This window comes from Rana temporaria, chromosome 8 (assembly GCF_905171775.1).
Source record: "Rana temporaria chromosome 8, aRanTem1.1, whole genome shotgun sequence".
Taxonomy (NCBI): domain Eukaryota; kingdom Metazoa; phylum Chordata; class Amphibia; order Anura; family Ranidae; genus Rana; species Rana temporaria.
Window position 1 is genome coordinate 95,927,290 of NC_053496.1, and position 22,390 is coordinate 95,949,679.

Genomic DNA, 22,390 nt, shown 5'->3' on the forward strand with positions numbered 1-22,390 from the left:
AAAGGCACAGTTCTTGTCCTGAGAGGGTACACGAGTGGTCATAAGAGGGATATCACATTATCTTCAGCACAGACCAGAGTCATTTTTTCATAGCAGCACTTTATGCTATATTTATTTACACCTTATTTTGGATTTTAAGCACTTTATGGAAATGACTGCACTGAAAATGTATGATGGTTTGTATAATTATACTGGTTAGCGCAGCTATCTCAATTAATTGTTTATGATGACATTTAGATTTCACTTTCTCTTTATGTTTTATCATACAATGTCAAAAACATGAAATCAGATATAAAAGCATAAATCATTACATAGTACTCACAAGTTGGCGAACAAAAGGGCATAGCAAAAGGCAAACTTAATGAGTACCAACATTGTGCAAATAATACCATAAACATTCTAAGTAGGTGGAGTATGGAAAACTTAACACTTGGAAAAACATTTAAAATATTTCCCACAAGAAGAAGATAAATCAGCAAAGTATGTATTAGGTATCAGCTTATTTTACAACTAAGCTCAATAGGTAGATAATTTTTTTAAGCAGTAATATCCAGTTATATACAGTATCCCACAAAAGTGAGTACACCCCTATTTTTGTAAATGTTTTATTATATCTTTTCATGTGACCACACTGAAGAAATTACACTTTGCTACAATGTGAAGTAGTGAGTGTACAGCTTGTATAACAGGGTACATTTGCTGCCCCCTCAAAATAACTCAAAACACAACCATCAATGTCTAAACCGCTGGCAACAAAGGTGAGTACACAGTGAAAATTTCCAAATTGGGCCCAAAGTGTCGATATTTTGAGTGGCCACCGTTATTTTCCAGCACTTTTGAGTATGGCATTCACCAGAGCTTCACAGGTTGCCACTGGAGTCCTCTTCCACTGCTCCATGATGACATCACAGATCTGGTGGATGTTGCACTCCACACCAGGGAAAAAGCCTCACATTACTGTGTGGAGTTACAGACAGAAGAACATGAAGTGAGGATTTCTCAGAAGAAATAAGGACATTTAAAAGCAAAATCCAAGGATGAGGTAAGTGAAGGAGGACTGCACTAAGGTAAAGGAAGCTATTTAGGGGATTTTTTTTTACCTTTACAACCCCTTTAAGTTAAGAGATATGAGCACACTTGTACAAGAGAATTTATAGCTTTTGCAAGATCTGAATCTATCGCTGTTATTGTTGAATGTGGCAAGTCTGGCTTTTTATTTATTTTTAATCACTCGTATGTATTTAAGGAGGAAGTTGCATATCTTCTTTAAGAGTATATTCTGACCAAGACGTAGAATATTAAGAAACAGCAAACCTTATAAAAAGCTGATTTTAAAATGCTTTTAATAAATCATTACATATATTCCAATAAGCAATAATTGTCATACATTAAAAGGCCCACCCATAATTTAACATGATTGCTCACACCAGTTTCAATTGATTTACCATAGTCTTCTTTAACAGAAAGATATGTTCCAGTTGATTAACAGCATAGAAGGCATATTTTTTCACCATAGCTTACAAAACAAGTTCAAATTTGACAGCACAATTCTTCAGACTTTCTTTATTTACAGGATTCAGCTTCACATCCACTCTTGATAGATTGGGCATATTATTCAGGTTATCCATAGGAATATCTGTTAAAAAGAAAAACTATTTTTATGGCTGTTTTTTTTTGTGCATTTGTAGCTTTAAAAAAATGCTTTTACCTTGTTATTATAGCTCAATGGTATTTAAAGAAGGATTGGTTAGGTGTGTAAATAAAAAAAATAAAAAATGCACACTGCACCTATGCATACTCGGGCAATACAAAGTTGACATTCCAGACACCTTGGAGTGGTCTCTTGAATAATGCCCCTTTACATTATTTGGACTTGGCTCTATTTGCTTTTCAGTATTACAAGGCTATACAGGGTGGTATCCACATACATGATGTGTACTTAAAAAAAATATTTTCTGTGCCAGTCTTCTTAGTAAAGTGTTTCAAAGTCTATGAGTGCCATATAGAAAGTCAGAATGAATTATGTGATATTCCTTAGTAATCATGAAAAATAGGTTATCCGTACAAAAGCTTTTGAGTGTGACCAATCATTTTAAGTCTAAAAACACAGCACAGAAAATAAATACATATTTGTTTCAGAATTGCCAATGTAAAGGTTTAGGTTCATGAATAATGAATGCAAAATGTTATGTTCCTTTAAGTAACGGTACTTTTTTTTTAGTATTAACGCCATACCATGCCACAAATAAGAATTATCGGTGGTCAAATATTTGTTTCTGGCACAGACTCTAATTTAAAGTCTAAACCAAAATCTTTTTTAGGAGTATTTAGCATCATACAGTATTTTCCTGTATTACTGTTTTCTTAACTGGTTAACGATGATGTAACACTCATATACAATGTCATGGAGGTGAGCCTCTTCCAAATTAATATGCACCAATGTTTGTGCTACAAAACTTGCTCCAAGCACAAAGACGAAGCCGTCATGGACTCTTCTGGTTCTCATACTATAGAGTTTACAATATTTAATAAAATTGGAGAGTGAAAAATCTTACTTGCTTCTGCATAGAAACCAATACGCTTCTAACCTCAGCTTCTTCAATTAAGCTTTGACAAGAAAAAAACTAGAAGCTGATTTGTTTCTATGCAGAAGCGAGCCTAATTTTGCGCTCTCCAGCATTACTAAATAAACGTATATGTCTCCCAGTTACATGATCACTGTGATACCCTGTATTTGGCTGTCAAAGTAATTACTCTGTAAAACCTGCTTCTACACTCTCTTTGTGCTTCTAAATGGAGAAAAAAAAATATATTGTATATTTATCTCCTAGTCAAAGGATAAAAATATACATGAAAAGAAAAAAGTGCGTGTGCAAAAAATAATAAAGATAAACTAGCTAGATCAGAGCTTGATGAAAGTAAGTACGTATTCAGCAGAATTAAAAAACAGCTTTTTTTTTATTTAGTATCAGTGTGTTTTAGGCCTTCCTATGAGTACAAACTACAAAAAATATACACCTATAAGTATTACCACAAACATCAAGATTTTGAGAAGTTATTTTGTGTTTTTTTTTTTTCAGTGTTGGATTTTTTTAACTATTTTGTGCCAGTTTTCCTTTGATAGTAAAATCAGAAGATATCCAATAACATATACCACCAATTGAAGATCTAATTTATCTTCAAAAAAAAAAAAAAGTATAATTTATCTGGAAAACAATTTAAGTTAAGCTGAAAATTATTTTATATTTTGACAATATATAATAATTATGGTGAACAGGAGTCATTTTGAACTGTCTGGAAGGCCTGGTCTCAACATAAATGCGGCACTGCTTTCTTGTGTATATACAGTATATATTGAGATCATCCCTCCCAAGGATTCTTATACTCAAATCACTCATTATTTCTTTAGTGGAGGTAGTATCAGAAGAGTATCAGAATGGAGGCAATCTCTTTACTGTTGTTTATCCTTTGTGGCCCCTTCTTTTATCACTCTTGTAAAACAGTATATAACCAAGAAGCAAAATGTATGTTCAATATCAGTCTCTGGAAAAACGTATGTTATGCTATTTGATTCAAAACAAACCTTGTATCACTTAATCCCTTCTCTTCCCTCTCTTCTCTCCCCTTCCATATTTCTACCCCATACCTTATGCTATGCCCTTTATTCTACTATTTGTATACTGCTAATTTCTTATAGGATATAGTCATACTTTGTTTCTCTCAGCTTAAGCACTGTTTTAATGCTATATATTATGCTGCTTTTGTAAGAAAACATTTCTCAATATAAATATGTCTCAAACATTGTTAAAAAAAGGAGAAAAAAAAAGAGATTGGATAGTAAATTCTAATCTTTGGTAAGCCATATGCTGTAAAACTCTCCTGCGTGAGATCACGTAGATCTACGTTGCGCGCTTGTGCGCTCCCCCGCCGTTCCCGACGATCAGATTCATTTTAGAACTGATCAATCACCAGGCCCAGGCCAATGAAATCTGGCCTGGACCTGGTGATCACTCCTGGCCAATGGTTGTCTTCCCCTGTCTCTAAGTATAAACATTGACAGGGGAAGTGATGTTCTCTCCCTCGTGTCTGTCTTTTAGTTCTAGACTGAGAGGAGAGAGAGAATCTAAAACGTGAGTTGCACAACTCTACACTGACACCAGGTCACGTAGGCACACAATTCACCCCCCGATCACCCCTCAATTAACCCCTTCACTGCCTGTCACTGTGTCACCCAGTACAGCAATCAGATGTTGTTTTGATCGCTGTACTAGTGTCATTAGTGACTAAAATAATTGTTAGGGTAATTAGTCTTAGGCCCTAATAGGTCTAGGGACCCCCCCTAACCCCCCCAATAAAGGTTTAACCCCTTGGTTACCCCCTGTCACCAGTGATCACAGTATAAGTGTCACGGGTAATGCAGTTTAGCTAGTTTATTTTTTATAGCGTCAAGGCACTCGCCATATTTTCCCCAATAAAGTTTTAACCCCCTGATCGCCCGGCGGGTGATCAAAGTTTGGTTTTAGCGCCAGATAGGGTCTGCCTTGCCCCAGGCAGCGTCAGATTAGTGCCAGTAGCGCTAACACCCACGCACGCACCATACGCCTCCCTTAGTGGTATAGTATCTGAACGGATTGATACCTGATCTGATCAGATCTATACTAGCGTCCCCTGCAGTTCAGGGTTCCCAAAAACGCACTGTTAGCGGGATCAGCCCAGATACCTGCTAGCACCTGCATTTAGCCCCTTCACCCAGCCCAACCCACCCAAGTGCAGCATCGATCAATCACTGTCACAAAACACATAACTGCAGCGTTCGCAGAGTCAGGCCTGATCTCTGCGATCACTAACAGTTTTTTGGTAGCGTTTGACTCAGTCGCTGACAGGTCAGGTGCTTTTTTACCTGTGAATCTTACTATTGTACCCCTAAATTTAGAGCCCAAAATGGCAAATCGAAGTAGTGAAGAGGCGTACATGTTTCTGAGCATGACAGATAGTGAGGAGGAGGTCACGCATCTGTCTCAGAATACGATCCTGTAGACGACAGCGGCTCCCTGACAGATAGCTCTGACGACGGAGTTGTGGTCCCTGCTAAGGTCAGGCGTACCAGACCCCAATCTTCTGCTGTCACTGAGGTGCAAGAACCGCAGGGCTCTCGTATGGAGCAGAGAAGTACTAGCGCCGCTATTCCTTCTAGTGAACTGGCAAGCACCAGCGGCCTAGTACATCCTGGTCGTTCATCCAGCACTGCAGTATCACGTGGTGACGCGGCGAGACCCATAGGTGCAGTTCAAGCTGGCGAGGTGGCAAGCACAAGTAGTGTCCCGCTGCCACCAAGAAGAAGACAAAGACAGGCCCGTCGTGCCCATAGTGCCCTTCCTGCTGCATTCGCCAATCCTGATTGGGTACCCACCACTTCTGCAGCACCCGTACTTACCCCATTCACTGGCCAACTCGGAATTCAGGTGGAAACAGTTGATTTTACGTCACTTGATTTTTATTTGCTGATTTTCACCGAAGATCTCTATAGATCTATTGTGGACCAAAGCAATTTGTATGCTGGTCAATACATCGCTGCTAATCCCCAGCTGTCCCTTGCCAGAGATTGGAAACCAATTACGGTTTCCGAATTTAAAACCTTCCTGGGCCTATCCCTCCTAATGGGCATTACTAAAAAGAGTGAGCTGCGGTTATAATGGTCCATGCACCCAATTCACTATATGCCCTTTTTCTCTGCCTCAATGACCAGGACACGATACGAGACAACTCTGTCATCCTCGGGAAGACCCTGGATACGATCGGCTCTACAAAATTCGGCCCCTCGTAAACCACTTCAACGAACGTTTTGCAGCCTTGTATAATCCCCATCAAGGTGTCTGTGTTGATGAGTCCCTGATTACGTTTTCTATCAAACAGTACCTTCCCAGCAAGCGTGCCAGATACGGGGTCAAGATGTATAAGCTCTGTGACAGGGCAACAGGCTATACATCTAGCTTTATGGTTTCCGAGGGAAAAGATAGCCACGTAGAGCCAGAGAACTGCCCAGATTACATAGGGAGCGCTGGTAAGATAGTGTGGGAATTGGTGTCACCCTTATTCGGAAAGGGGTACCACTTGTACGTGGACAATTATTACACAAGTGTGCCACTTTTTAGTCACCTATTTGATTGTGGAATTGGCGCATGTGGCACCGTGCGACCTAATCGCCAGGGCTTCCCCCAACGGCTTGTAGAATCCCATCTTATTCGGGGGGAGAGAGCCTGCTTATAGTGTAATAATTTGTTAGCAGTGAAGTGGAGGGATTCACAGAATGTTTTCGTTCTGTCCTTCGCTTCACACAGACACGGCAGTCCAAATTCCTACGGCGACTGGTGTTGTGGAAAAACCCCTCTGTATCCACGAGTACAATCTTAACATGGGAGGGGTGGACCTCAATGACCAGTTGTTGGCGCCATACCTAATTGCCCGTAAGGCAAGACGCTGGTACAAAACAGTGTCTGTTTATTTGTTTCAATTGGCTTTGATGAACACTCATGTGCTATCCAGAGCTTCAGGACGGACTGGATCCTTCCTAAAATTCCAGGAAGAGATCGTCGCAGCCCTTCTGTTTCCAGACATGCTGTGCCCCACCTTCCCAACGCAAATGCAGTGAGCCGGCTGTATGAGAGGCATTTTTCTTTTGTCCTCTCTGGTACCCCTACCCAAAGAAATCCCCGAAGAAGATGCCGTGTCTGCAGCAAACGCGGATTTAGGTGTGACACCCGCTTTTATTGTCCCTCCTGTCCTGACCAACCTGGTGTCTGCATTGGTGAATGTTACAAACGCTACCACACACTAGTTGAGTTTTAGCGTAGGATACAGCACCACACAGTCCTAGGCACACTAACACAGGGTCTCGGAAGATGTGATGGCCATCACATTTTGAGAGACCATAATCTGCAACGTTCAGTTTACAGTTTATTTACAGTTTTTATAATAAAAGTGAAAAAAGTGCAAAAAAAAATTAAAACCTCACACAAAAACACAAAAAATATATAAAATAAAAAATCCAAAAATAGTTTTGGTTGTATTTTTCTCCTCTCTCTTTATTGTTCTCTCTTATGTTCACTTTCTACTGTCCACTCACTATTGTTCTATATCTATTGTTTTCTCTATTTTTACTATGTTTTATTGTATTTGCTTTGCATGTATGGTATGTTATACTGTAATGTTTGTTTTATTGTTAACCATCATTTGCTTAGCAGGTACGCCATTCAGTTGCAGCGTGGATTTATTTAGCGTGACAGCCACATCGTTTGCTCCCACGATACATAAAGCCGCGACTCCACCGCTGTAGGAGGTGATTTCACCACCACAGTTAAAAAAAAGCATATATTCCAAAGCATGGGGGCATTAGGGGCGGAGGAGCAATTTTGCTCCTAATGCCGCGTACATACGGTCGAAATTCCGATAGAAGCTTGCCCGTGGAAAAGTCAGACCGTGTGTATGCGCCATAACTTTTTATGCCGCGTACATACAGTCGAAATTCCGACAGGGGCTTGCCAGTGGAAAAGTCCGACCGTGTGTGAGTGGCATACATTTTTTGCGGGAGGATGCCCCCATGCTTCGGCATATATAAATGGTGCATGTATGCCCATCATTAGTAGTGGGTGGATGAAGGGAGGTATTCTAATGGTAGGCATACCCACCGATCAATCTCTTTTTTTCGTTCAGCCAACAGGCTGCATGAAAAAAAAGATTACAAAATACTCACCATACCTCTCAGCAAATAGGTTGGGGTGTTTACTTTCCAAAATGGGGTCATTTGGGGGGGTTTAGTGCCATCTGGGCATTCGATGGCCTCCGAAACTGTGATAGGCAGTGAGGAGTGAAATCAAAAATTTGCACCCTTAGAAATCCTGAAGACGGTGCTTGTTTTTTGGGGTCTCGTACGCGGCTAGGCTCCCAAAAAGTCTTATACATGTGGTATCCCCGTACTCAGGAGAAGCAGCAGAATGTATTTTGGGGTGTAATTCCACATATGTCCATGACATGTGTGAGAAGTATATCATTTAGTGACAACTTTGTGCAAAAAAAAAAATGTCATATTCCCGCAACTTGTGGCAAAATATAAAATATTCCATGGACTCAACATGCCTCTCAGCAAATAGCTTGGGGTGTCTACCTTCCACCAAAATTGGTTTTCGGAGCCCCGTACGCGGCTAGGCTCCCAAAAAGTCCCACATATGTGGTATCCCTGTACTCAGGAGAAGCAGCAGAATGTATTTTGGGGTGCAATTCCACATATAACCATGGCATGTGTGAGCAATATATCATTTAGTTACAACTTTTTGTAATTTTTTTTTTTTGTCATTATTCAATAACTTGGTACAAAAAAATGTAATATTCAGTGGGCTCAACATGCCCCTCAGCAATTTCCTTGGGGTGTCTACTTTCCAAAATGGGGTCATTTGGGGGGGTTTTGTACTGCCCTGCCATTTTAGCACCTCAAGAAATTAAGTCTTAAACTAAAAGCTGTGTAAATTCCAGAAAATGTACCCTAGTTTGTAGACACTATAACTTTTGCACAAACTAATAAATATACTCTTATTGGCATTTTTTTTACTAAAGACATGTGGCTGAATACATTTTGGCCTAAATGTATGACTAAATTGAGTTTGTTCGATTTTTCTTATAACAAAATGTTCGGTCTTTTTCCGTTTATATCGCAAAAATTTAAAATCGCAGAGGCAATCAAATACCATCAAAAGAAAGCTCTATTTGTGGGGGGAAAAAGGACACAAATTTTGTTTGGGTACAACATTGTATGACCGCGCAATTACCAGTTAAATCAGCGCAGTGCCAAATTGTAAAAACACCTCTGGTCTTTAGGCTGACAAATGGTCCGGGGCTAAAGTGGTTAAAATGTTGCTTATTTTTTTTAACACACCTTTAAACTAAAAGTGGATGAGAAGAAAAGTAACCGCTCAGATGAACCAAGGAACTTTACTCACTGGATCCAAACCGTGGGTGCCGGTGATGCAATTGATTCAAAATTGAAGAGAAGAAGCTGGGACAGCCGCACTCCAAAAACATTCCTTTTTATTAAAATTGGTCACAAAACATCACATGCCACAGCAAAGAATCAGGAAAAACTGACGCATTTTGCACTGTGCTTCAGTGCTTATTCATAGCTTCAATTTAAACTAAAAGTGGTCAGATTAATACAAACACATTTACTGCTTGTTTTTTCTCAGTCAGATATGTGAAATAACTGTTTGATGCAATAATCATATGAAAAATTGAAGTGCGTATGACCAGCATCAGGGAGAGAAAAGCTAAAGCAGAAAGCTACAAAGCCATTTTTTCCCCTAATATAGCTGTGATCTGCTCTTTTGAATCGTACAACCAGACCATTAGCAGCCTTTGCTTATTTTTTCTGGCAACTTAATGAGTGTAATACAGCACAGGGCTTGCTGAAATACTTTGTAGTTTATACATAGGTGCTGACGTGTTCATCAGGGAGAAAATTATAGCGGTAAAATGGACAGGAAAAGGGAATAAATAAAAGTGTAGGGAAAGAGTAGTAGACCTGTGGGAAGGTTCTCAGCCTTCATATATTGCTTTAGTGGTAAATGAGTGCACAATAACATACACACTGCATAAATGCAAAACAGCATAGCAAATAGGTCCATATCCATGTAAAAAATATATTTTTGCTCAATTACCAAACCAAAAAAACTCCCACCCAGTGTATACACAAGTATAGGTATGAGCCACAAAAAAGGAAAAACTATTATTTTCCTTCAGACGTTGCCACCATCCCAAAATTGGTAGGAATAAACCCTAAAAGGGCATAAATCCCGCTATATCGGGGGGTACTTATGCCCTTTTAGGGTTTATTCCCAGTGTATACAAAAGGACAGCATCAGCAAACACTTATAATAAAACACAATATGCCTGCAGGGCCACTTGTGACAATACCCAAATAAAATATGAATTGTGTTTAAATTGACACACAGCTGCTGCTAACTAGTGTTGAGCAGAATATGCCATATTCGATTTCGCGATATATCTCGAATATATATTCGAATATTCGAGATATATTCGCTAAATTCGAATATTCGTGATATTTTATCGAAATTAAATGATTGCGATTTTTCGCTATTGCGAATGCGAAAATAATTGCGATTTTTTGATAACTGCGGTAGGAGCACTCTGATTGGCTCAGAATATTCGTGATATTTTATCGAAATATCGCAACATGCGAATGCGATATTTATTGCGCAATTTCGAGAAATGCTGGAGGAGCGCTCTGATTGGCTCAGAATATTCGTGATATTTTATCGAAATATCGCAACATGCGAATGCGATATTTATTGCGCAATTTCGACAAATGCTGTAGGAGCACTCTGATTGGCTCAGAATATTCGTGATATTCTACAATACAAAATAATTGCGAATATTCGGCAAATGCGGAAGGAGCACTCTGATTGGCTCAGAATATTCTTGATATTTTACAATACAAAATAATTGCGAATATTCGGCAAATGCGGAAGGAGCACTCTGATTGGCTCAGAATATTCTTGATATTTTACAATACAAAATAATTGCGAATATTCGGCAAATGCGGAAGGAGCACTCTGGTTGGCTCAGAATATTCGTGATATTTTACAATACAAAATAAAAAGTGTTTTGCATTGGTGGTGATTCTTTACTCTATCCATCTGTCACAGCCATTTGTCAATCAAACACCTTGAAGATTGAACACGTTCATGCTGCATGCTTTGGACTTTTTTTCACTTCACATATCAAAGACATTTTTATGAAAGATTATTTTTCTATTATTGGGACTATATTTCTTTATATATTTGTTTCACTGTGTATTTCACAAGTTATTTGCGCTTGCTTATTTTATAATTTGCCCACATGTCTTGTCACTAGACATATTTTTTATTCTTGTAGAGCGACTCCATTTTCTGTCTTGTATTAATTTATGTTGTATAACATTTTTGAGTTGCTGCTGTATTCTCCCCTTTTTTAAGGTATGCGCAATTTTTTCCTTCTTACAAAAAATAATAATATCAAACATACAAATATTCATAACATACACATACACAAAGCCCCCCCCTTTTGCATCAGAGACAATCAGAGTTCTCCTACCACAGTTATCGAAAATTCGCAATCATTTTCGCATTCGCAATAGCGAAAAATCGCAATTTTTTTTTTTTCAATTTGGCAACATAAAAGGATCGCCTCAGCTTAGCTACTCGGCCCAGGGTCTCTAATCATACCAGCAATGCTTTTAGACGTCGATAGGATGTGATCTGTTTTAAAAATCAAATTGAAAAAATGCGAATATTCGGAATTGCGAATATTCACCGCGAAATTCGAAATATAGCGCGATTTCTCGAATATGCTATATTCGAGTCGAATATTCGCAATGCGAATATTCGTGAGCAACACTACTGCTAACACCCTGCATGTGTTCCTACATCAGCTAAGTATAATTATTTAATAATGCCATGTTGCTGGGGTGTATATTAGTATAGCCCCTTGTCCTAAACAAGGGATACTATGGCAATTTACTTTTGGCTGGGTTGTAGTTAGCTCAGACTGATTGTCTAGTTTTTCACCTGGTTTTTCCCTATGCTTTAGTTGGCTTGTGGTTTCTCACTGTATGGGATTTCACAAACAAAACTAAATTATGAAAATTGATATTTTCTTCAGCCAAAAGAGTAATAGCTAGATTCAGAAAGCTTTACGCCGGCGTATCAGTAGATACACCGACGTAACTCTGAATCTACGCCGTCCTAAATTTAAGCGTATTCTGAAAACCAGATACGCTTAAATTAGGCTAAGATACGAGCGACGCAAGTCTCCTACGCCGTCGTATCTTAGGGTGCAATATTTATGCTGGCCGCTAGGTGGCACTTCCGTTGATTTCGGCATAGAATATGCAAATGACGAGATACGCCGATTCACGAACGTACGCTTGCCCGTCGCAGTAAAGATACACCGTTTCCGTAAGAGGTACGCCGGCGTAAAGATAAAGCTGCCCCCTAGGTGGCCTAGTCAATGTTAAGTATGGCCGTCGTTCCCGCGTCGAAATTTGAAATTTTTACGTCGTTTGCGTAAGTCGTCAGTGAATGGGGCTGGACGTAATTTACGTTCACGTCGAAACCATGGGATATGTACACGGACGGTGCATGCGCCGTTCGTAAAAATCATCAATCACGTCGGGTGACCAATCATTTACTTAAAACACGCCCCCTCATCCTCATTTGAATTAGGCGTGCTTACGCCGGCCCCATTTACGCTACACTGCCGTAACTTAGGAGGCAAGTGCTTTGTGAATACAGCACTTGCCTCTCTGACTTACGGCGGCGTAGCGTAAATACGATACGCTACGCCGCCTCAAAGATGCGCCCGGCTACCTGAATCTAGCTATAAGAGGTTTTTGCCATTGGTGCAAGCTAGGGGGTATATAAATATTTTGGACAGGCCATGTGCTCATTAGCCTGGTTCGGGGTCTAATGAGCTAAAGTGGTACTGAAGCTGTCCTACCTGGTCTGGAGAAAGCTGTGCCAAGGAGAAGTCCCAGGGGAAGCCCTTTGCTGAAGTGAGCCAGGAATAAGGCTCAAGGAGCCCTATAATGTGACTCCCACTGCTGTGTCTGAGTCAATAAGGAGAGATTAAGTTGAAAGAATTTAAAAGGGAGTTGGGTGAAATTGCTTGCAGAAGGTTTTTTCACCTTAATGCATAGAATGCATTAGAGTAAAAAAACTTTTGCCTTTAGAACCACTTTAATTTTACAGAGCATAAAGTGTATGCTATGTTTTTAAGTTTTGTATAGAGTAGGAATGGGTTAAAAGGCCTCTCTCAGGCAGTGGCCAGAATAACAGATGCCCCCATTGGTAAATTCCCCTCACCTCCTGTTCTAGTGGCAACTCTAAAATCTTTGACTTTTCGATAATGTTCTGTCTTAGTGACAATGGCGGTCAAATAGAATGATTCTTCCAATGGCAACAATAAAAATGTGACAGAGGTTCCAAGCCTTCCCTACTGTATCTAAGTATGTATCTGTGTCTAAAAAATACTATAGCCATACAGTATGTACACTTGAAGTGTGTGGCATTGTAAAACATTAATGCACACTTGCATTCTTCATCTGTGATGTGATAAAAGAAGCAAAATAATCTGCTGGCTCCACACAAGCACCGTCTTCAGGATTTCTAAGGGTGCAAATTTTTGATTTCACTCCTCACTGCCTATCACAGTTTCGGAGGCCATCGAATGCCCAGATGGCACTAAACCCCCCCAAATGACCCCATTTTGGAAAGTAAACACCCCAACCTATTTGCTGAGAGGTATGGTGAGTATTTTGTAATCTTTTTTTTCATGCAGCCTGTTGGCTGAACGAAAAAAAGAGATTGATCGGTGGGTATGCCTACCATTAGAATACCTCCCTTCATCCACCCACTACTAATGATGGGCATACATGCACCATTTATATATGCCGAAGCATGGGGGCATCCTCCCGCAAAAAATGTATGCCACTCACACACGGTCGGACTTTTCCACTGGCAAGCCCCTGTCGGAATTTCGACTGTATGTACGCGGCATAAAAAGTTAATGAGTGTAATACAGCACAGGGCTTGCTGAAATACTTTGTAGTTTATACATAGGTGCTGACGTGTTCATCAGGGAGAAAATTATAGCGGTAAAATGGACAGGAAAAGGGAATAAATAAAAGTGTAGGGAAAGAGTAGTAGACCTGTGGGAAGGTTCTCAGCCTTCATATATTGCTTTAGTGGTAAATGAGTGCACAATAACATACACACTGCATAAATGCAAAACAGCATAGCAAATAGGTCCATATCCATGTAAAAAATATATTTTTGCTCAATTACCAAACCAAAAAAACTCCCACCCAGTGTATACACAAGTATAGGTATGAGCCACAAAAAAGGAAAAACTATTATTTTCCTTCAGACGTTGCCACCATCCCAAAATTGGTAGGAATAAACCCTAAAAGGGCATAAATCCCGCTATATCGGGGGGTACTTATGCCCTTTTAGGGTTTATTCCCAGTGTATACAAAAGGACAGCATCAGCAAACACTTATAATAAAACACAATATGCCTGCAGGGCCACTTGTGACAATACCCAAATAAAATATGAATTGTGTTTAAATTGACACACAGCTGCTGCTAACACCCTGCATGTGTTCCTACATCAGCTAAGTATAATTATTTAATAATGCCATGTTGCTGGGGTGTATATTAGTATAGCCCCTTGTCCTAAACAAGGGATACTATGGCAATTTACTTTTGGCTGGGTTGTAGTTAGCTCAGACTGATTGTCTAGTTTTTCACCTGGTTTTTCCCTATGCTTTAGTTGGCTTGTGGTTTCTCACTGTATGGGATTTCACAAACAAAACTAAATTATGAAAATTGATATTTTCTTCAGCCAAAAGAGTAATAGCTAGATTCAGAAAGCTTTACGCCGGCGTATCAGTAGATACACCGACGTAACTCTGAATCTACGCCGTCCTAAATTTAAGCGTATTCTGAAAACCAGATACGCTTAAATTAGGCTAAGATACGAGCGACGCAAGTCTCCTACGCCGTCGTATCTTAGGGTGCAATATTTATGCTGGCCGCTAGGTGGCACTTTCGTTGATTTCGGCATAGAATATGCAAATGACGAGATACGCCGATTCACGAACGTACGCTTGCCCGTCGCAGTAAAGATACACCGTTTCCGTAAGAGGTACGCCGGCGTAAAGATAAAGCTGCCCCCTAGGTGGCCTAGTCAATGTTAAGTATGGCCGTCGTTCCCGCGTCGAAATTTGAAATTTTTACGTCGTTTGCGTAAGTCGTCAGTGAATGGGGCTGGACGTAATTTACGTTCACGTCGAAACCATGGGATATGTACACGGACGGTGCATGCGCCGTTCGTAAAAATCATCAATCACGTCGGGTGACCAATCATTTACTTAAAACACGCCCCCTCATCCTCATTTGAATTAGGCGTGCTTACGCCGGCCCCATTTACGCTACACTGCCGTAACTTAGGAGGCAAGTGCTTTGTGAATACAGCACTTGCCTCTCTGACTTACGGCGGCGTAGCGTAAATACGATACGCTACGCCGCCTCAAAGATGCGCCCGGCTACCTGAATCTAGCTATAAGAGGTTTTTGCCATTGGTGCAAGCTAGGGGGTATATAAATATTTTGGACAGGCCATGTGCTCATTAGCCTGGTTCGGGGTCTAATGAGCTAAAGTGGTACTGAAGCTGTCCTACCTGGTCTGGAGAAAGCTGTGCCAAGGAGAAGTCCCAGGGGAAGCCCTTTGCTGAAGTGAGCCAGGAATAAGGCTCAAGGAGCCCTATAATGTGACTCCCACTGCTGTGTCTGAGTCAATAAGGAGAGATTAAGTTGAAAGAATTTAAAAGGGAGTTGGGTGAAATTGCTTGCAGAAGGTTTTTTCACCTTAATGCATAGAATGCATTAGAGTAAAAAAACTTTTGCCTTTAGAACCACTTTAATTTTACAGAGCATAAAGTGTATGCTATGTTTTTAAGTTTTGTATAGAGTAGGAATGGGTTAAAAGGCCTCTCTCAGGCAGTGGCCAGAATAACAGATGCCCCCATTGGTAAATTCCCCTCACCTCCTGTTCTAGTGGCAACTCTAAAATCTTTGACTTTTCGATAATGTTCTGTCTTAGTGACAATGGCGGTCAAATAGAATGATTCTTCCAATGGCAACAATAAAAATGTGACAGAGGTTCCAAGCCTTCCCTACTGTATCTAAGTATGTATCTGTGTCTAAAAAATACTATAGCCATACAGTATGTACACTTGAAGTGTGTGGCATTGTAAAACATTAATGCACACTTGCATTCTTCATCTGTGATGTGATAAAAGAAGCAAAATAATCTGCTGGCTCCACACAAGCACCGTCTTCAGGATTTCTAAGGGTGCAAATTTTTGATTTCACTCCTCACTGCCTATCACAGTTTCGGAGGCCATCGAATGCCCAGATGGCACTAAACCCCCCCAAATGACCCCATTTTGGAAAGTAAACACCCCAACCTATTTGCTGAGAGGTATGGTGAGTATTTTGTAATCTTTTTTTTCATGCAGCCTGTTGGCTGAACGAAAAAAAGAGATTGATCGGTGGGTATGCCTACCATTAGAATACCTCCCTTCATCCACCCACTACTAATGATGGGCATACATGCACCATTTATATATGCCGAAGCATGGGGGCATCCTCCCGCAAAAAATGTATGCCACTCACACACGGTCGGACTTTTCCACTGGCAAGCCCCTGTCGGAATTTCGACTGTATGTACGCGGCATAAAAAGTTAATGAGTGTAATACAGCACAGGGCTTGCTGAAATACTTTGTAGTTTATACATAGGTGCTGACGTGTTCATCAGGGAGAAAATTATAGCGGTAAAATGGACAGGAAAAGGGAATAAATAAAAGTGTAGGGAAAGAGTAGTAGACCTGTGGGAAGGTTCTCAGCCTTCATATATTGCTTTAGTGGTAAATGAGTGCACAATAACATACACACTGCATAAATGCAAAACAGCATAGCAAATAGGTCCATATCCATGTAAAAAATATATTTTTGCTCAATTACCAAACCAAAAAAACTCCCACCCAGTGTATACACAAGTATAGGTATGAGCCACAAAAAAGGAAAAACTATTATTTTCCTTCAGACGTTGCCACCATCCCAAAATTGGTAGGAATAAACCCTAAAAGGGCATAAATCCCGCTATATCGGGGGGTACTTATGCCCTTTTAGGGTTTATTCCCAGTGTATACAAAAGGACAGCATCAGCAAACACTTATAATAAAACACAATATGCCTGCAGGGCCACTTGTGACAATACCCAAATAAAATATGAATTGTGTTTAAATTGACACACAGCTGCTGCTAACACCCTGCATGTGTTCCTACATCAGCTAAGTATAATTATTTAATAATGCCATGTTGCTGGGGTGTATATTAGTATAGCCCCTTGTCCTAAACAAGGGATACTATGGCAATTTACTTTTGGCTGGGTTGTAGTTAGCTCAGACTGATTGTCTAGTTTTTCACCTGGTTTTTCCCTATGCTTTAGTTGGCTTGTGGTTTCTCACTGTATGGGATTTCACAAACAAAACTAAATTATGAAAATTGATATTTTCTTCAGCCAAAAGAGTAATAGCTAGATTCAGAAAGCTTTACGCCGGCGTATCAGTAGATACACCGACGTAACTCTGAATCTACGCCGTCCTAAATTTAAGCGTATTCTGAAAACCAGATACGCTTAAATTAGGCTAAGATACGAGCGACGCAAGTCTCCTACGCCGTCGTATCTTAGGGTGCAATATTTATGCTGGCCGCTAGGTGGCACTTTCGTTGATTTCGGCATAGAATATGCAAATGACGAGATACGCCGATTCACGAACGTACGCTTGCCCGTCGCAGTAAAGATACACCGTTTCCGTAAGAGGTACGCCGGCGTAAAGATAAAGCTGCCCCCTAGGTGGCCTAGTCAATGTTAAGTATGGCCGTCGTTCCCGCGTCGAAATTTGAAATTTTTACGTCGTTTGCGTAAGTCGTCAGTGAATGGGGCTGGACGTAATTTACGTTCACGTCGAAACCATGGGATATGTACACGGACGGTGCATGCGCCGTTCGTAAAAATCATCAATCACGTCGGGTGACCAATCATTTACTTAAAACACGCCCCCTCATCCTCATTTGAATTAGGCGTGCTTACGCCGGCCCCATTTACGCTACACTGCCGTAACTTAGGAGGCAAGTGCTTTGTGAATACAGCACTTGCCTCTCTGACTTACGGCGGCGTAGCGTAAATACGATACGCTACGCCGCCTCAAAGATGCGCCCGGCTACCTGAATCTAGCTATAAGAGGTTTTTGCCATTGGTGCAAGCTAGGGGGTATATAAATATTTTGGACAGGCCATGTGCTCATTAGCCTGGTTCGGGGTCTAATGAGCTAAAGTGGTACTGAAGCTGTCCTACCTGGTCTGGAGAAAGCTGTGCCAAGGAGAAGTCCCAGGGGAAGCCCTTTGCTGAAGTGAGCCAGGAATAAGGCTCAAGGAGCCCTATAATGTGACTCCCACTGCTGTGTCTGAGTCAATAAGGAGAGATTAAGTTGAAAGAATTTAAAAGGGAGTTGGGTGAAATTGCTTGCAGAAGGTTTTTTCACCTTAATGCATAGAATGCATTAGAGTAAAAAAACTTTTGCCTTTAGAACCACTTTAATTTTACAGAGCATAAAGTGTATGCTATGTTTTTAAGTTTTGTATAGAGTAGGAATGGGTTAAAAGGCCTCTCTCAGGCAGTGGCCAGAATAACAGATGCCCCCATTGGTAAATTCCCCTCACCTCCTGTTCTAGTGGCAACTCTAAAATCTTTGACTTTTCGATAATGTTCTGTCTTAGTGACAATGGCGGTCAAATAGAATGATTCTTCCAATGGCAACAATAAAAATGTGACAGAGGTTCCAAGCCTTCCCTACTGTATCTAAGTATGTATCTGTGTCTAAAAAATACTATAGCCATACAGTATGTACACTTGAAGTGTGTGGCATTGTAAAACATTAATGCACACTTGCATTCTTCATCTGTGATGTGATAAAAGAAGCAAAATAATCTGCTGGCTCCACACAATGTTTAAAGGTTCATATTACACATAGTCTTAATGTGCGACAATGTCTATCAAAAGACCCATTTTTGTGTTATTAAAGTGTTCACAAAGTGACAGGCTGTAATTTAGAAATGAAAAAGAAAACAGTTGAAATTGCTTTAGATTTGAGACTGTAAATTATATCACCAGCTTTCGCTGTGTTTAATAAATAAAAGTTGATATAACTGATCTTTAGTTATTTAGCCTATGTAATCTATGGCCAAAATTTCAATTGATATGGTTTCCATGTATAGTTTGATAAATGAGAATGAGATGTGTTGTCTCGACATCACAAGCAATGATTTATTTTCATCTCAAAGTACCCAGTTTTTGAATAAACAATGACAAAGTAATTAAAGCGTTTCATTCCTGTCTTGTATTTAAAAAAGTAAATCTTCTGTGAGACTGGACCATTTATTTGTTTGTTTTAAGATACATAAGTGAAAAACACCTCTTCTCAAAGAGGTAACGTATATGGGCCAGCAGAATAAGTGGATTTTAAAGCGGAGCTCCACCCAAAAGGGGAAGTTTCGCTTTAAGCACCCCACCTCCCCTCCTATGCCAAATTTGCCACGTAATTTTTTGGGGGAGGGAGTGGGTACCTAGTTTTTTGGGAGGGAGTGGGTACCTAGAGAAGTTCTCCTCTCCCCCTCACCCCCTGTGATCTTCTGGGACACCTCACAGGTCCTAGAAGATTGCCCGATCCTTAAAGCGGGGGTTCACCCTAAAAAAAAATTCTAACATTACATTGAGCTCACTTCCGACATTGACAGTATTCTGATCTTTTTTTTTTTGCCGTTCATACCGTTGTATTGTTATTTCCCCCCCTCCCCCGGCTTCCGGGTAGTGAATCCCGCGGGGTCTGGCCTTTCTATGCACAGGCCAAGTGATTGACATATGACAAAAGCTTCCCCCCGGCACATAGGGGCCCCGTCACGAGTTGCCGAAAGAAGCCGAACGTCGGTGCGCAGGCGCCATATAGCGCCGTATAGAGCCGACTCGCAGTCCGGCTTCTTTCGGCAACTCGTGACGCGGCCGTATGTGCCGGGGGAAGCTTTAGTCATACGTCAATCACTTAGCCTGTGCATAGGAACGCCCACTCCCGCGGGATTCACTACCCGGAAGCCGGGGGGGGGGGGGAATAATGATACAACAGTATGTACGGCAAAAAAAAAGAAAAAAAGATCAGCATACTGTCAATGTCGGAAATGAGCTCATCGTAATGTTAGAATTTTTTTTTAGGGTGAACCCCCGCTTTAAGGATCGGGAAATCTTCTAGGACCTGTGAGGTGTCCCAGAAGATCACAGGGGGTGAGGGGGAGAGGAGAACTTCCATTCAGTTCAGTGACATGTCACTAGGCAGAACAGGGAGATGTTGTGTTTACACTAACATTACCCTGTTCTTCAGCCTCTGATCGCAGGACACCGGCAGACATCGAGTCTGCGGGTCCCGCGGGCATGGTCACGGTGTTCGCGACAGGGTCGCGCGTGCGACCACACGGCCGATTAAGTATATATACGTCCATTTGCCCAGCCGTGCCATTTTGTCAACGTAAAAGTGCAAGCGGCGACCAGCCGACCAGCTCACGCCAATATGCTTTGGCAAAGTGGCACCACTGCGCAAATGGGCATACCTATACGTCCCTCTGTAAAAGCAAGATAGCGGGCACTGTGTGAGCGTGCCCGTGGGTTCCATGGACTCATGTTTGTGTTGAGGAGACCACAAGGCATTTCCCCGTTCTAGTCTAGTGACAAGACAGAGATCTACTGTTCCCGGTGATTGGGAACAGTGATCTCTGTCATGTTTCAGTAAGCCCATCCTCCCTACAGCTAGAACACGCCGAGGGAACACACTTAACTCCTTGATCGCCAAGTAATTTGGGGTCAGATTTGTCCGCCGCAATCCTGCTAAAAATCATAGATCACTGCAATTACCAGTAAAAACAATAATAATAAAAAAAATCCCTATTACATATCCCTTTATATATGTATTATAGCAGAAAGTAAAAACAATTTTTTTTTTTCAATTGTCGGTCTTTTTTTGTTTATAGCGCAAAAAATAAAAACCGCAGAGGTGATCAAGTACCACCAAAAGAAAGCTTGTTGCAATTGTCAGTTAAAGCGAAGCAAAAAATGCTCATTAAAGGGGAAAATCCTTCTGGGGGGCTGAAGTGGTAAATGTGCTATTATAGGCTAGGGATGGAATTGTGGTGCTGATTTAGAAAAGACCAGCAGAGGGCACCAAGGAGATGGTGTGAATGAGTGTAATGTGTGGAACTGTATAGGAAAGGGACAGGATTGATTGGAGCCTGCGTCTCTCAATCAATACAGCTTGCGGATAGAGTCAGGGGGCTGGGGCTTTAACAGACAGGTGGAGCTCTGAGTAAAAGTGGGAGTTTAGGTGGGTAAACATCCCTCCCTCATATTTTCATTCTGTTTTCATTCGTTGATGAAAATTGGAATTGATTTTCATCATAGTTTTCATCAATTGACCTAATTCTAATTTTTTTTAATTTTGTTTTCGTCACTGAAAACATGCAGCTGAGGAAAACTGTGACGAAAATATTTTTGTCTACGAAATTATCACTGCATGATGATTGGGAGGCTGCTCAGCTCCCTGCGTTAAACTTCACTTTTAAGCTGTATACTATAAAAAAATATCAATGTAGCTACAGTATATGTTGCATTTAAAAATATATTTTTTCAATAAACTAGGGCAAAGAGCTGCTTTAAATAGGCCCCTGCCACAATTATACAAACCTTACCAGTGAACTACCAAGCTCCTGCCAACACTGGATTTCAGCCTGTGTTGGGGTATAAGGGGAGCAGTGATATTACCCCTTCGGTCATTTGACAGTGTTCAGTCCTAGCAGTTGGCCACTAGACTGGATCAATGAATGACAGGCGTTCACTTTCTCCCCCATAACTAGAAGCACTGTGTAGTGGTGGGTCCTGAATATGCAAAGTGGCAATGTTCATTTAAGAGCTCAAAGACATAAAGAACATGATCATCAGGACTAAAATAGTGTTTAAACCCTCACATATACCTAGTGAAGTGAACAAGCTCAGATGATACACAGATATGAAACAAGTCTCCCTACATAAGTTTTACTTGTATATCTGCTGTCTTCATCTATATATACTGTTTAGAAAGTGCACATTGTGTTAGGAGATTTTCTCTTCCTGGTTACCACTGTAAAGCCTTGTACACACGATCAGTTTTCCCAAAGGGAAAACTGCGAGGAGAGCTTTTGGCCGGGAATCCCGGCCGCGTTTATGCTCCTCGCAGTTTTTCTGACGGGAAAACTGCCCAAATACTGCCGGACAAAAAAAAAGGAGCCAGTTCTCTTTTTTCCAGTCGGGAAATCCGGCTGACTTTTGTCCGGCGGTTTTTGCCAGTTTTCCTATGGGAAAAACTGCGATGGAGCATACACACGGCCAGGATTCCCGGCCAAAGCTCCATCGCAGTTTTCCTGTCGGGAAATCCCGTACGTGTGTACGAGGCATAAGCCTGGGCATACAGCCAAGACAGCTGATTGGAGGAAAGGCACACACCCCGTCTCCTCTTAGGTAGAGACTTTCAGCTCTGTCCCTTGAATCGTTCAGGGCTCTGCTAATCTATTTATAGCATCTTCCCCAACACAAAACTCCAAATGTTTTTATCATATGTGAAGGAGAACTTGTCAGGAGTTATCAT

The 22,390-nt window shown here is 41.0% G+C and overlaps 1 protein-coding gene across 1 annotated transcript in view; it reads right to left on the minus strand.

Annotated features, from left to right (window-relative positions):
* Window positions 1-1,326: 1,326 nt before the first annotated feature.
* The window catches only part of LRRC20 (leucine rich repeat containing 20), a 241,184-nt gene continuing 220,120 nt past the window's right edge, over window positions 1,327-22,390 (minus strand). The window contains exon 5 of the mRNA XM_040362323.1: window positions 1,327-1,636. Coding sequence (XP_040218257.1) covers window positions 1,518-1,636 — 119 coding nt within the window. The 3' untranslated portion in view covers window positions 1,327-1,517. The remainder of the gene's footprint in view (window positions 1,637-22,390) is intronic.